General features: G+C 43.4%; 1 protein-coding gene and 1 non-coding gene across 2 annotated transcripts in view; both read left to right on the top strand.

The window, feature by feature from the left end:
- Nup210l (nucleoporin 210 like) overlaps positions 1-14,924 on the top strand; it is a 94,840-nt gene that overhangs the window by 72,970 nt on the left and 6,946 nt on the right. Inside the window, exons 32-35 of the mRNA XM_021646719.2 lie at positions 2,257-2,474; positions 7,634-7,770; positions 12,010-12,133; positions 13,511-13,660. Of these exons, the coding sequence (XP_021502394.1) occupies positions 2,257-2,474; positions 7,634-7,770; positions 12,010-12,133; positions 13,511-13,660 (629 nt within the window). The remainder of the gene's footprint in view (positions 1-2,256; positions 2,475-7,633; positions 7,771-12,009; positions 12,134-13,510; positions 13,661-14,924) is intronic.
- On the top strand, positions 8,053-8,159 carry LOC132651364 (U6 spliceosomal RNA). The gene has a single exon (XR_009589072.1). It is a non-coding gene; the product is annotated as a U6 spliceosomal RNA (small nuclear RNA).

A 14,924-nucleotide genomic window follows, 5' to 3' on the forward strand; every position in this document is an offset into this window, starting at 1 on the left:
CCTCTCACGCTCTGAACTTGGAATCTGATCTTTATTTCTTTTCTCCAAATGATAATAATGAGCCATATGTGGTGGTACATGTGCAATTAGGAACAGAAAATCTCAGACTCAAAGCAAGCCTGAGCTCCATGCACAGCAATGAATTCCAGGCTGATATGGGCTACAGAGTGTGACCCTGTTTTAGAGTGCAGGGGGCTGAGGGATGACTAAAAATATAGCTCAGGGGTAGAATATTCCCAATATGTCCAAGGCACTTGGTCTGACTCTCAGCGACAACCGCACACACACACACACAGAGAAGGAGCCAGAACCAGTAAAAGAGTATTGTCAGTTGGACTTGGTGCCTGTAATCACAGTACTCAGAAGGCTGACGGAGGAGGATTGCCATGAGATCCAGGCAGTTCCAGGCCTGCCTGGGCTACAAACTGAAACTCTCTCCAAAAAACCAAAATGGATTATGCAGATGGCTGAGCAGTTCCAAGTGCTTATGGCATTGGGGAGAACTGAGGTTAGTTCCCAGTGTCCACATGGGGAAGTCACAACCACATGGAACTCGAGTTCCAGGAGAGCCAGTGCTCTCCAGCCCCTGTGTCTATACCCACACATATAACAATATTTTTTAAGAGAGTATTGCCAGCAGGCATGGTGGCTAATGTCTTTGATTCCGGTACTCAGGTGGCAGAGACGCTGGATCTCTGAGTTTGAGGCCAGCCTGACCTGTAAGACCTTCTTAGGGCTCTATAGAGATACCCTGTCTGAAAACCAAAGGAATACTTTTAATTAAGAAAGTTTCCATCAGGTTTTGAGTCTTCAAGTGTTAATTTACAAAATATGCACAAGGAGTTAACTAGCAATATCAGAAATCTTTACTGGGCATTCCTTCTTTGGAATCACATATACTCTCAGGAATTGTTCCTTATTTTTCCTAATAAATATTTTATTTTGCTTTAAAAATAAGATAAAGGGGACTGGAGAGATGACTCAGAGTTTAAGAGCTCTGGCTGCTCTTCCAGAGGTCCTGAGTTCAATTCCCAGCAACCACATGGTGGCTCACAACCATCTACAGTAAGATCTGGTGCCCCCTTCTGGTAAGCATGTGTACATGCAGATAGAGCACTCATATGTAATATATAAATAAATCTTTAAAAATAAAATAGATACCTTTACTCAAGCCATATGCTGTGACTCAGTTTTGTAATCCTAGCACAGTTCTGTTGAGGTGGAGGCAGAAGGATCAGGAATTCAGTGACATCCTCAGCTACATAGGAGTTTGAGTTAGCTTATACTACATGAAACTGTCTCAAAACAAGACAAAAAAGTCTTATTGTGGGGCTGGAGAAATGGCTCAGGGGTTAAGAGCACTGGCTGCTCTTCCAGAGGTCCTGAGTTCAATTCCCAGCAACCATATGGTGGCTCACAACCATCTATAATGAGATCTGGTGTCCTCTTCTGGTTGCAGGTGTATATGCAGGCAGAACATTGTATACAAAATAAATAAATAAAACTTAAAAAAAAAGTCTTACTGTGAACAGATGTACTGGGGAAAACCTTTAATCCCAGCATTCAGAAGTCAGAGGCAGGCAGGTCTCTGTGAATCAAAGCCAGCATGATCTGCATAGCAAGTTCTAGGACAGCTGGAGCTACATAGTGAGACCCTGTCTTTAAACAAACAAAATTTTATTAGGAAGAGTCGGATGTGCCTGCAGTCCTAGCATTTAGGTAGTCCATACCCTCACACACAGAGAAAAAGACAATAAAATTTTTTGTTTGTTTGTTTGTTTCAAGACAGGGTTTTTCTGTGTATCCCTGGCTGTCCTGGAACCAACTCACTTGTAGACCAGCCAGGTCTCAAACTCACAGAGATCCATCTGCCTCTGCCTCCCTGAGTGCTGGGATTAAAGGCGTGAGCCACCACTGCCCAGCTGGACAATAAAAACTTGGAAACAAACTTGTGGTAGGGTCTTCTCTTCCCTCAACCTTTTCCTAGGTAGTATCTCTCTACAGAAATTGTCTGTCTGAGATAGGGTCTGGTAGCTCTGGCTAGCCTGGTAATTATCATATATCCCAGACTAGTTTGGAACTTAGCCTCATAGATGCTGGGCAAACAGGAGTGTGCCACCACACCCAGCTCCACACTGTCTGTTCCTGTTCTTTGCTGGCAGCCAAGGCTTTCTACATGCTGACTAAACATCCCACCACTGAATTACATGCTCAGCTGCCCTTTTCAGCACCTCTGCCTTTCACGTCTGCTTTCAGAGATGACTTGCTGCTGATTGGACCAGGAAACAGAAACTATACATATATGGCTCAGGCTGTGAACAAAGGGGTGACAATTGTGGGGCTCTGGGACCAAAGACATCCTGGCATGGCAGATTATATTCCTGTTGCTGTAGAACATGCCATTGAGCCAGACACCAAGCTTACCTTTGTGGGCGATGTCATCTGCTTCAGCACGTACCTCGTCAATCAGCATGGTGGGTATACTTCTCCTTAGCCAAACAAAAGGCAGTTCTGTTAGTTGGGGGTGGTGCATGCCTTTGATTCCAGCGCTAGGGAGGCAGAGGATTTTTTTCTTCTGAGGCAGGGTTTCTCTGTGTTGCCCTGGCACCTGCTCTGTAGACCAGGCTGGCTTCCAACCCAAAGATCCACCTGCTTCTGACCTGCCAGTGCTGGGATTAAAAGCCTGCACCACCACACCTAGCTTCTTTGATTTCTTATCGACATTTTATTTATTTGTGTGGGGGGACAAGAACAGTTTGAGGGAGTTAATTTTCCTCTTCTGCCTCGTGGATCCCAGGGATTGAACTCAGTCACCAGGCTTGGTAGCAGAAGCTGTTTTCTGCTGAGCCATCTCAGTGGTCCAAATGTTGGTTAATTTGTGTATTAGCTGATAATTCTCAGTTGAGTGACCATTTTCCTCAATAACCAGTTAGAAGTTGACTAGTAGCACTTACTGTCTACTGAACACATCTTTATATTATATAACATACAGGCGATCCGGGGTACTTTGTCATCATTCCGGCTTCTGAAGGATGGTAACTGCTAGGTTCAAAATAATAAACGTGCCAGGCACAGTGGTACGTGACTAGTTTTTTTTTTTTTTAAGGAAGATTTATTTATTTTATATATATGAGTGTTCTATCTGCATTCACATCTGCCAGAAGAGGGAATCAGTTCACATTATAGATGGTTATGAACCACCATGTGGTTACTAGGAATTCAACTCAGGACCTTTGGAAGAACAGACAATGCTCTTCTTTTTTTTTTTTTTTTAAGATTTATTTATTATTCATACAGTGTGTCTGCATGTATGCCTACATGCCACAAGAGGGCACCAGATTCCATTATAGATGGTTGTGAGCCACCATGTGGTTGCTGGGAATTGAACTCAGGATCTTTGGAAGAACAGTCAGTGCTCTTAAACTCTGAGCCATCTCTCCAGCCCTGGCACATGACTTTAATCCCAGCACTCAGGAAGCAGAGCCTGGTTTTCAAAGTAAGTTCCAGGACAGCCAGTGCTACACAGAGAAACCCTGTCTCAAAAAAAAAAAAAAAAAAACAAACAAAACAAAAACATAAAAATAAAAATAAAAGTTGGACTAGAGAGATGGCTCTGTGGTTAAGAGCACTTCTTATTCTTTTTTAAATACTTTTATTTCATGTAATTGGTGTTCTGCCTGCATGCATGTCTATGTGAGGGTGTCGGATCTCCTGGAACTGGTGTTACACATGGTTGTGAGCTGCCGTGTGGGTGCTGGAAATAAACCCGGGTCCTCTGGAAGAGCAGCCAGTGCTCTTAACCGCTGAGCCATCTCTCCAGCTCCCCACTTCTTATTCTTAAAAGGACTTGGGTTCAATTCCCAACACCCACATGATGGCTTATAACCATCTGTAACTCTGTCTTCTGTCCTTCTTGGACAACAGGCACACACATGGTGCACATATACAATGTAGGAAAACATTCATATACAAAGTCTAAAAATATTTAAAGTTATAATAAGAAAAGATGAAATACGAAAAAGGGAAAAAAAAAGCAATGAGGCTTTAGTCTAGGAACCGAGTGCATATAAGCTATTTTATGAAGCAGCAGTCAAAGCCTAAGCCCGTGTCTGATAGATTACTGCAGTGAGATTATGGTGTGTGTGAGAGAGAGACATGCCGTAGCACACATGTGAATGAAGGTCAGTTGGAAAGGACCAACTCCACAAGTTGGTCTCAAAGGACCAACTTTCCTCCCCTGGGGATACAGAGGATCAAACTTGGGGCATCAGTCTTGCGCAACAAGCACTTGATCAACGAAAAATGTCTGCTAGAAGGAAGTTCTATTAAGTTCAATAAAAACGATAGGAAAATTAGTCCTTGGGTTCAATCCCTAGCATTCAAAAATAAAAATAAATTTCTCCCTGGCTAGAAAATGTGAATTCTTCAGCTTTACAGACGGCTTGTCGCAAAGCGGTAATGCTGCCCCAGCGATCTGTTAGGCAGCACCGTCTGTAAGCACGCAGCCATGGTTCACCCGAGATCCGTGGGAATGCCGGCACACCCCACGTGAGCCCTGGCCACTGCTGGTGGAGAGGTGAGCTAACTGCACCTTCCGGTTGGCTGCCCGTGGCTCTGCCCACACGCTCCCAGCCTCGGCAGGAGCTAGGGCGCATACACAGTGCAAGGAGAACTGGAGGAGGGGCCCCGTCTATTGCAGTTCTCATCACTGGCGCCCTAGAAGCAGAGTCTTCCCAGGGAAGGGTTCCTGCAACCATCCACATGGGACCGGCTGGTGCTGTAGAACTTTGGCCTCCTTCCTGGGAAGGATAGATATGTGCTAAGTTAAGTGTGACTACATCAGACCCGATTCTAACAACCTTACGTTATTATTTTATACTGGTTACAGAGGGAGCTTTAATCAGCCGTGATCAAATTATCCAGCCCTGGAGCTGGCATGCAGTCATCAGCATGTAATCCTAGGCCTGAAGCTTGCTTCAAAGTCAGTAATAAAAGTTATAGTTTCACAACTGGATGAAGCAAGCTTTATTTTGAAGCTTTGTCAGTGGGAGCGGGACATGCATATATCATAAAATACATCTGAAGACCAGAGGACAATTTTCGAACGTTAGTTTTCTCTTTGCTCCCACCTCGTGGGTTCTCGAAATTAACTCAGGTCATCACAGCAAGTACCTTTGCTGAGCATCTCGCTGGCCCCAGAAGCAAAGCTTCAGTTTTGCTTTCCGGAATTTTTAGAGACAACCAAGTTAATACTGCAAAGGATGAAGAAGCAGAAGGGCTATGTGCCAGGATCAGAAATCCGGTAGGTGTCAGGTATAGTGTTAATCCCAGGATTTGAGGGGCAAAGTCAGGCAGATCTCTATATCAAGGCTAACCTGGTCTACATACCAGTTTTAGGCCATTCAGGGATATACAATGAAACCCTTTCTCAAACATGGCAATGGGACTGGAGAGATGGCTTAGCAGTTAAGATCATTTGTTGAAAAAAAAAAAAATCATTGTTACTCCAGAGGATCCAAGCTCAGTTTGAAGGGATTCTGGCCGGCCGGAGCCCAGCAAACATAGCGAAGATTGGCAGGCCTTGCTCTTCTCCCCCTTTCCCTCTGCCTTGATTAAAAACCAACCAAACAAACAAACAAACAAAACTTTTAGATTACTTTTCTAAAGCTAGCCACCAAGGTTTATTCCCTTCTTTGGACACTTCCTCCTCCTGAGGTTAACTACCAAAGTCTAGCTTTCAAAGTACTGAAGTCCAACAAACAAAAGCCCACTTTGGCTCACCTAATTAACATGCCCAATTAAAATGAAACACCATGGGGGAAGGAGGGTGGGACTGGGAGGGGAGGAGGAATGGGGCTACAACTGGTTTGTAAAGTGAATAAAATAATAAAAACTTTTTAAAAACTTAAAATAATAAAATAAAATACCTCACCAAACACAGGGATTCCCCTTTGACCATTATAGTCTACCATTTTTCTATGTGCTGCGTCTGTCTCCTCTCTATCCAGAGGCTGCCTTTGTCCCCACCTCCCCGCCCCAACAAACATCCCTCTCCCCTCTCCCTTGCCCCTTCTTCCTTTCACCTTCTTCCTTTTCATCTATCTGCTGTCTTTGTTTCTCTATCCCTGCGCTCTGTCTCTCTGTAACAGATAAATCTCTTTGTTCTGATAACTTGGCCTTGGGGTGTCTAGAGTCAACTCTCGTGTTCCCAGCACCCACATGGTGGCTCATAACCATAACTCGGGTTCAAGGGAATCCATTGCCATCTTCTGGGTTCCTTTGGGATTTTGTTTTGTGTTTTTGGTTGTTTGTTTTTTGGCTGGTTGGATTTCTAAGACAGCGTTTCTCTGTGTAGCCCTGGCTGTCCTGGGCCTCCATTTGTAGACCAGGTTGTAATTAAAGGCATGTGCCATCACCTCCAACAGTACCATCTTCTGACCTCCAAGGGCACCAACCATGCGTATAACACAGACATACATGCAAGCAGAATACACATAAAAAATAAAAATAAATTGAAAGCTGGATATGGTGGCACACAGCTTTAATCCCAGCACTTGGGAGGCAGAGGTAGAAGGATCTCTGAGTTCAAGTCAAGGCCAGCCTGGTGTATGGAGCATGTTCTAGGACAGCCAGGGCTACATAAAGAAACCCTGTCTCAAGAAAAAAAAAAAAAAAGATTAGGAATACAACTTAACCTTTGACGTTCTTTTTTTTATTATTGTTTAAATAAACAATAATTATCATTTATTTTTCGAGACAGGGTTTCTCTGTGTAGCTCTGGCTGTCCTGGAACCACTTTGTAGGCCAGGCTGGCCTCAAACTCACAGAGATCCACCTGCCTCTGCCTCCCAGAGTGCTGGGATTACAGGGGTGAGCCATTGTGTCTGGCTCCTTTGGCATTCTTTTGCCACTGTGCAATTTAAACCAAACCAAACCAACCCTGCCTTTATCCAATCTACACTTTCTTACCTTTGTCCTGGTGATAGAAGCTCAAAGTATATTCACACTTAGCAAGGTCTAAAGAAGTTTTTTTGTTTGTTTGTTTGGTTGGTTGGTTGGTTGGTTGGTTGGTTTTTTTCAAGTCAGGGTTTCTCTGTGTAACAGACTGTCCTGGAACTCACTCTGTAGACCAGGCTGGCCTTGAAATAAAAGAGATCCGCCTGCCTTTGCCTCTGGAGTGCTGGGATTAAAGGTGTGTGCCACCACCGACCTGCTTCTAAAGAAGTTTTAATGAGTATACATTCCCTATGCGTACTTTTCGTTTTTCCTAAGAACAGTTAACCTCAGGAGTGGGGTGCATGCCTTCAATCCCAGCACTTGGGAGGCAAGGCAGACAGATCTCTGTGAGTTCGAGGCCAGCCTGGTCCTCAAAGTGAGTTCATGGCAGCTAAGGCTACACAGAGAAACCCTGTCTTGAAAATCTGAAGAGAGAGACAGAGAAAGAGAGAGAAAGAGAGCGGTTATATTCTTTGCCTCACTAGCTCATGTGGTGCTGAAGGGGACGCTAACATTCAGAAAAGCTACCTACATTCTCAAAGAGAGTCTTAAGTGCCTCCTGATTGAGACTTTGAATAAAGTAATTTATTAATTGATATTGAAAATTGCAGCCAAGCACTGGCTTGTCTTTTCCTAGGTGAGCCTGGTGTGTGGATGATTTCAACCAACAATGTTGTACAGACAGACGCTGTCACTGGAGTCGGAGTGGCTAGGAGCCCAGGAACTGCAACCGTTTTTCATGACATCCCTGGAGTGGTGCGGACCTTTCGAGAGGTGAGAGGTACCTCTCACTGCACCACGGCTGAAGGGACTGAGTGACCGCGTCCACCGGCTGTACACGCAGAAAGCATCCTAGAATGGAAGTCCACGTGCTGAACAGACAGCAGGACAGTGAGCGGGCTGGGGAAACACTGCGGTGTTAGAACACCTGCTAGCACAGGCCCAAGCTTCAGCCTCGAGCGCCTAAAAAGCAGAGCAAAAGAAAAAAGACATTTTTATAATCAGTAGTTAGAATTCCTACCAGAGGTATGACTAACCTGATTCTGTTTTAAGAGATCACTCAGTTCAGTAGTGCCTTCACTAAAACTGAGGGACCAGAGAGGACTAGCATGGCCCCTGCACAAGGATCACACACAAAATTTTTTCACACAAAAATAATGTATTTATTATATTGGAAATTACAGCCAAGCACTTTTTCTTGTCTTTTCCTAAGTGAGTCTAGGGTGTGGATGATTCCTACCAACAGTGTTGTACAGACAGACGCTGTCACTGGAGGGGTGGCTAGGAGCAGTCCATGTTTATATCACCAAATTTTTGTTTCAGGTTTTTTGCTTTGTTTTGTTGGTTTGGTTTGGTTTCTCTAGATAGCGTTTCCCTGTGTACCCTTGGCTGTCCTGGACTTGTTTTGCAGACCAGACTTAAATTCTTGTTTCGACTACCACCCTGAGAGACTTGGGCAACATGGGCAGAGCCTGGCTGCCTCTGCCTGTCCTGTGCCACCACTGTAAGGAAATGTCTTCAGAAATTAACTGGGTTGCTCAAGTTTCACCTTTGACAGGCTCCTGGGTAGAATCTGGGATGGGATGTAAAATCCAGTGTTTGCTTTATCTCTTGGGTCGACAAGCTTATGGCTCAGGCAACTGTTCGTGATAGATGATTGAAAGAAGAAGAAAGAGGGGAGAGAACCCGGAATTCCTTCTCTAGTGATTCAGGACTGGTTGTACTGCAGCTATTGAGGAAAACTGAAACGGACTACTACTTTCCTGCAGCAACTTCTAGACAAAACTGCAGGGGATTGTAAAATGAGGCTCTTTAATTTGAGATTAGCTCCCTCAAGGGAGCAGGCTGATGCAGAGCATTTCACAGGCTAAAGTAAACTTTGGCCTGCTTATCTTAGAAGACTGATGGCTAGGCTATTGTTGATTATAATATTTATTATTGACTTGTCTTTTAGTTAAACAGCAGCATACCCGCTGTATACCCAAATTACCACACAGAGACTAGGTTCTATTTAGAGCACAATGCTGGGCAATAATTATTCCATCCTAAACCTCCAAGTGGCAGAGCTTCCTCCCATTCAGATTTCCCACATATACCTGCTGTTAGTCATATCTTAGGTCTGGTTCATCTCTCCTGGTGTTTCCAGGTCCTCTCCTCTCAGATCTCTCTTCTCCAAACGCCCCTCCCACTCACTTCTTTCTCCTCTCCTCCGAACCAGGATGTCCTACCCTGGTCTCTCTATTGCTCAGCATTGGTTGGTTGTTTTATTGACAATACAAGAACAAATGGTGGCATGTTTACACAAACTTGAGACAGGTGATGCTTAGAATAAACATCACAATGCAATGTCCGGTTTGAAACCAGATAGTGGGGTAGCATTTGAATTAACAAGGGCAAATTGTATACATTCCACAAGAACATTATACCATTAGGCTCTGAGTCTACTAACTGATTTATGAATCACTAAGAAAAAGGAAAGAGGAGAGTAAGTAAACAATGACCACTCATACACACTCAAGACAAAAGGGTAGATGAATTCCCACAAGCTTACATATGACAGTGATGTTGATTTCAGCCAGCATCTCCTCTGGAGAAACTGCAGCAAGTTCAGGCTGCCAGTTCCATTTTATCAGCCCATACATACACACAGACAGTCAGACATATAGACCAGTACATATTTATACACACAGTCAATGGACAATACAAAAAAAACTCCTTACATACAGAAGACAGTTGACATATACTCATGTAACATATGTACAAAGGACAGCCAGAAGTATTTACATGCAAATACATTATCTATATACATAGTTACCTATTTACAATGCATGGATGAAGTGAATTCCAGCGGGCTTCAACCAACCTTTATTGTCTGGTTACAACTTTTAAATTTCTGAGACAAAGCACTCAAAAAAGGAATTGCCAGGGCTGGAGGGATGGCTCAGTGGCTAAGAGCACTGTCTGCTCTTCCAGAGGTCCTGAGTTCAATTCCCAGCAACCACATGGTGGCTCACAACCACCTATACTAGGATCTGATGGCTTCTTCTGGTGGGCAGGTATAGTGTACATGCAGATAGAACATTCATGTACATAAAATAAGTAAATAAATAAAATCTTAAAAAGAAAAAAAAAAGGAATTACCTCATAGTCAAAAAGGCAATTAATCATGAACCAGGTGTGGTGGCACACACCTTTAACTCAGCACTCAGGGAGGCAGAGGCAGGTGGATCTCTGAGTTTGAGGCCAGTCTACTCTACAAAGAGAGTCCAGAACAGCCAAGGCTACACAGAGAAACAGATGAATTCTAAAACACAACCAGTTACATGTTTTAAAACTAAACTTTTTTTTTTTTTTTTTTTTTTTTTTTTATCTATGTACCCACTGCCTAAGTTCCTAATGAGTTCAGAATGACAAAGGTTGACAAGGCTTAAAGGTTAACAGGGTCCAAGAAGTTACAAGAATTAGATCTCTTTTCAATTAAGACTGACCTAGCTAAGCTACACATTTTTCAGCTAGCTCTTAGTTTATAGTGAGTTCAGGACAATAGTTTTATCTGTCTTTCATTCCAAGAAACAGTAAATTTAGAATGATAGTATATTATGCCGTAAGCTGACAAGATATAAGGAATTACAATGGAACAGTTTGTATATTTTGACATTGAGGTTTGTACTTAATTTAGACATTTCTTGGTAGCCCCACTATATTTTGGGTTTAATGGGAAGTTTAAACCAACTTGCCTATAATTATGGTGTATACCAGGATTCATGGTGCCATTTTGAGTGAAAGCTATCTGAAGCCACAAATCTGTCTCAAGCCTGTCTCCTAGTGAGGTATGTGGAGGTTCACAAAGGTATTTATTGCAGCCATAAACTTCTAAAACAATTTAACTTCTAAAATGGTTTGAATCAAGTCAGGAATTCTAATAATTACAAATTAATTCATCTGAACAGCAGTGCATCCTCACAAAGATCCCACAGGAAGTTTGTTCAAACAGAGTGGATAAATACCCATAAAGTGAGGGTTCACACCATGCCAGACTTTTGAGAGACACAGCATCAATGCAGAAAGGATGAGGTGTCAAGAGTGAGGGCGCATCACAGTACAGACTCTGCAAAATACTGGGTCTTTCTAAAAAGCCCATGTGCCTATTGAACTTCTTTAACAGAATGGCTCTTGGCACTGGGTCCATCAAGCCAAAAGAAAAAGAGAGAAAGAAAGATCAGTATGAGGGCTGGGAGATGGCTCAGTAGAAAACCCAGGACTGATGTAAAAGCCAGGTGTGGTAATGCACACCTGTAACCCCAGCACTCCTTTAGTGAAACAGGAAGCAGAGTCAGGAATCTGCCAGATGCTCTCTTATCAGCAAAAACAAGAGAGACTCTGCCTCAAAGCAAGGTGGAAGGAATGAACCAACTCTGGAAAAGCTGCCCTCTAACCTCCATAGGCATGCAATGGCGTGCATACATCCACATTCCCACATATGAAATACATGTCAAGTGGACCATTGTGAGTATGGTTCTCCATGCCTGGAATCCCAGCATACAGGAGGTTGAGACAGGATTGCTGAAACCAGAATTCAAGGACAACCTTGGCTGCACAGTAAGGTCCAGGACAGCCAAGGCTACAGTGTGAGGCCTTTTCTGAAAACAAAAGAAGAATACTTGTTCTGGGCTGGGGAATGTAGAGTGTTTTACTTACATGCAGGAGGTCCTGGGTTCCATTAAGCCTGTAATGCCTGTAATCCCAAGACTGGGCATGTAGAGGTAGAGGTGGGAAGATCAGAAATTCAAGATTATCTTAGGCTATAAAGGGAGATTCAGGCCAGCCTGGGATTCATGGCTGTCTCAAAATTAAAAAAAAAAAAAAAAAAATCTTTACAAGTAAACAGATTTTGTATTTCTCAAATACATCAGAATTTTATTTGGATTTGTATGAAATAGATACTTTTGGTTGGAATAAGTCACAAGGGGTAATGATGAAGGAGATCCAGCTTTTCCTTTGGTTTGCTGACAGGTGGTAGTCAATGCGTCATCGAGATTAACACTCAGCTATGACTTGAAAACTTATCTCACCAACATCCCCAATGCAACTGTGTTCAAACTGTTCATCAGCACGGGCAAAAATGTCAACCTCAAAGGTGAGGAATTTCTCCACAGGCCTCATAATTATGGCCATCTTTCTTATCTGCCCTCAACCATTTCACTCCTTTGGATCAATGTTTCCTTTTACTGACTGTGCGTAGTAGCACATGCCTGTAATGCTAGCATGTGGAAAGCTAAGCTATGACCTGGAGCGATAGCTTAGAGGTTAAGAGCACTGGCTGCTTAACTGGAGGACACAGGTTCAAGTCCCAGCACCCACATGACATCTCACAACTGACTGTAACCCCATGCCTGGCAAAAATCATTGTTTTAAAAAAAAGAAAAGCTAAGAGACAAGCACTGCAGCATGTTCAGTGTCATCCTCAGCTCTACAGTGAGTGTGGTGTCACCCTGGGCTGTATATAAGGTCCTACCTCAAAGACCTAAGACAAAAACATTTCCTTTTACGTCAAAGTTGACTCCAGTTTTTATAAAGATTTTTATTTTCTAAATTTATTTATTTTTATATTATGTACGTTGGTGTTTTCCCTGCATATATGTCTTTATTAGGGTAGAGATCCCCCAGAACTGGAGTTGCAGACAGTTGTGAGCTGCCACGTGGGTGCTGGAATTGAACCCAGGTCCTCTGGAAGAGCAGCCAGTGCTCTTAACCTCTGAGTGTATGGGCATGTGCACGTGAGTGCCGGTGCCTTGGTGGCCAGACGCTTGACACTGGTGCTGGGAATTCAACTTGAGTGCAGTGAGTATTCTTAACTGCTGAGCCATCTCTTTGGCCCTGACTTCATCTTAGCACATAAACTGAAATCTATGAGATTTCAAAAATTACCACTGGATTAAAGTTTGAATTTTATTCTGTGTGTGTGTGTGTGTGTGTGTGTGTGTGTGTGTTTGTGTGTGTGGTGCTGGATAGCAATGCCAGGGTCCTGTGTATACGAGGTAAGTAAGAATCCTATTGTGCTGCTGAGGCAAACCTCTACCCTGGATTAGTCCCTGGATTAATGGGGTTTGGTTTTTTATTTTTGTTTCTGAGACAAAGTCTCACTATATAACCCAGGCTGGCCCAGTACTCACCATGTGTACCAGTCTGGCCTTCAACTTTGGCCTCTGCCTCCACAGTGTTAGAATTAAAGACATGTTAGGTTTGTTTTTAAAGATTTTTTTATTTACATGTATCTGTGCCTGCCATGTATGCAGGTTCCCTCAAAGGCCATTCCAGGATGTCAAATACTCTAGAGCCTGAGTTTCAGATGGTCGTAAGCTGCCCAATGTGGGTGCTAGACCTGAACTCCGGTCCTCTGCAAGAACAACAAAGTACTCTTAACCACCGAGCCATTTCTCTAATCCCCATAATTTTCCCTTTTACAAACCCCTGTTCATTACATAATGTCATTTAACCCCTCTTTGCTTCTCAGGGTCCTGTACTCCGAGTCAGGCTTCAGCTGTTGCAAATGTTCTTCTTCCTGAGACCCTCATGCTATGCCACGTGCAGTTCAGTAATACTTTACTGGACATACCAGCAAGTAAAGTCTTTCATATCCACTCAGCGTTCAGCATGGAGAAAGGTAGGGTCCCGCAGCTCAGTAGCTTTCTTTTGTCCTGTTTCTACAGTTCACTCTCGTGTTGAACTGCATTTTTGTTTCCTCTACCTCTGGAGCCTCTCTCAACCACTCGATGAAGGGTTGTGTTTTGTTTTGAGGTGGTATGCATGCTTGGCTGACCTCAAACAAGAGACCTTGAATTGATATCTCCACCTATAGAGAGCTAGGGTTGCAAGCCATGCCACCATGCATTGCTGGGGATCAGCCCTAGAGCTTTGTGCATGCTGGGCAAACTCCGACTGAGCTGTATCTCCTATTTAACAAACTTTTTAAAGATTTATTTATTACATAAACCGTGTTCTGCCTGCATGTTCACCTGCATGCCAAAGAGGGCACCAGATCACCTTATAGATGGTTATAAGCCACCGTGTGGTTGCTGGGAATTGAACTCAGGACCTTTGGAAGAACAGCCAGTGCTCTGAGCCACCTCTCCAGCCCTTCAACATATGCCACCTATAAAATGCTGTTTTCTATCTCTAATTTACTTTTTTTTTTTTTTTTTGGTTCTTGTTCTCTGAAAGGTTAGATTGTGTCTCATTCATTGTTTGTTTATTTTGCTTTGAGACAGGGTCTCACTATGTAGCCCTGGATGGCCTGGAACTTACCATGTAGACCAGGCTGGCCTCAGACTCACAGAGATCCACCTGATTCTGCTTCCTGAGAGCTGGGTTTAAAGGCATGCACCATCATGCTTAGGTATATTATTCAACATGTAGCACAGTGTTTTAATATTCCAGAGGAATATCATTAACAAAAAAGAGAGTAAGCCAGGGCAGTGACAGACACCTGTGATCCCAGCACTTGGGGTGGCAGAGGCAGGTCCATCTCTGTGAGTTTGAGGCCAGCCAAGGATACACACAGAAACCCTGTCTAGGGGGTGGGAGGACAGAAAAAAATAAAAAAGAAACAGGCTAACATTCAGATGGCTTGATATAAATGAACTAACCTAAACTGAGAAAATTTAGCTAGGCTTTGTGGCATAAACCTCTAATCCCGCTAACTGGAAGGTTGTGGCAGAAGGATCACAAATCTACAGTCTGCCTGGTCTACAGAGTGAGATCGAGTTTATCTGGGCAATCTAGTGATGTTGGTGTTCAAAATAAAAAGTAAAAAAGCTGGGGTTGCTCAGTGATAGAGTGATCTAGCAATGTGGTAGGCCCAGTATAATGTCAAAAAAAAGATTGTGTTTATGTGAGAGAGGGAGAAGGGGGTGGAGGGATGAAGGGAG

This window comes from Meriones unguiculatus, chromosome 1, assembly GCF_030254825.1.
Source record: "Meriones unguiculatus strain TT.TT164.6M chromosome 1, Bangor_MerUng_6.1, whole genome shotgun sequence".
Classification (NCBI taxonomy): domain Eukaryota; kingdom Metazoa; phylum Chordata; class Mammalia; order Rodentia; family Muridae; genus Meriones; species Meriones unguiculatus.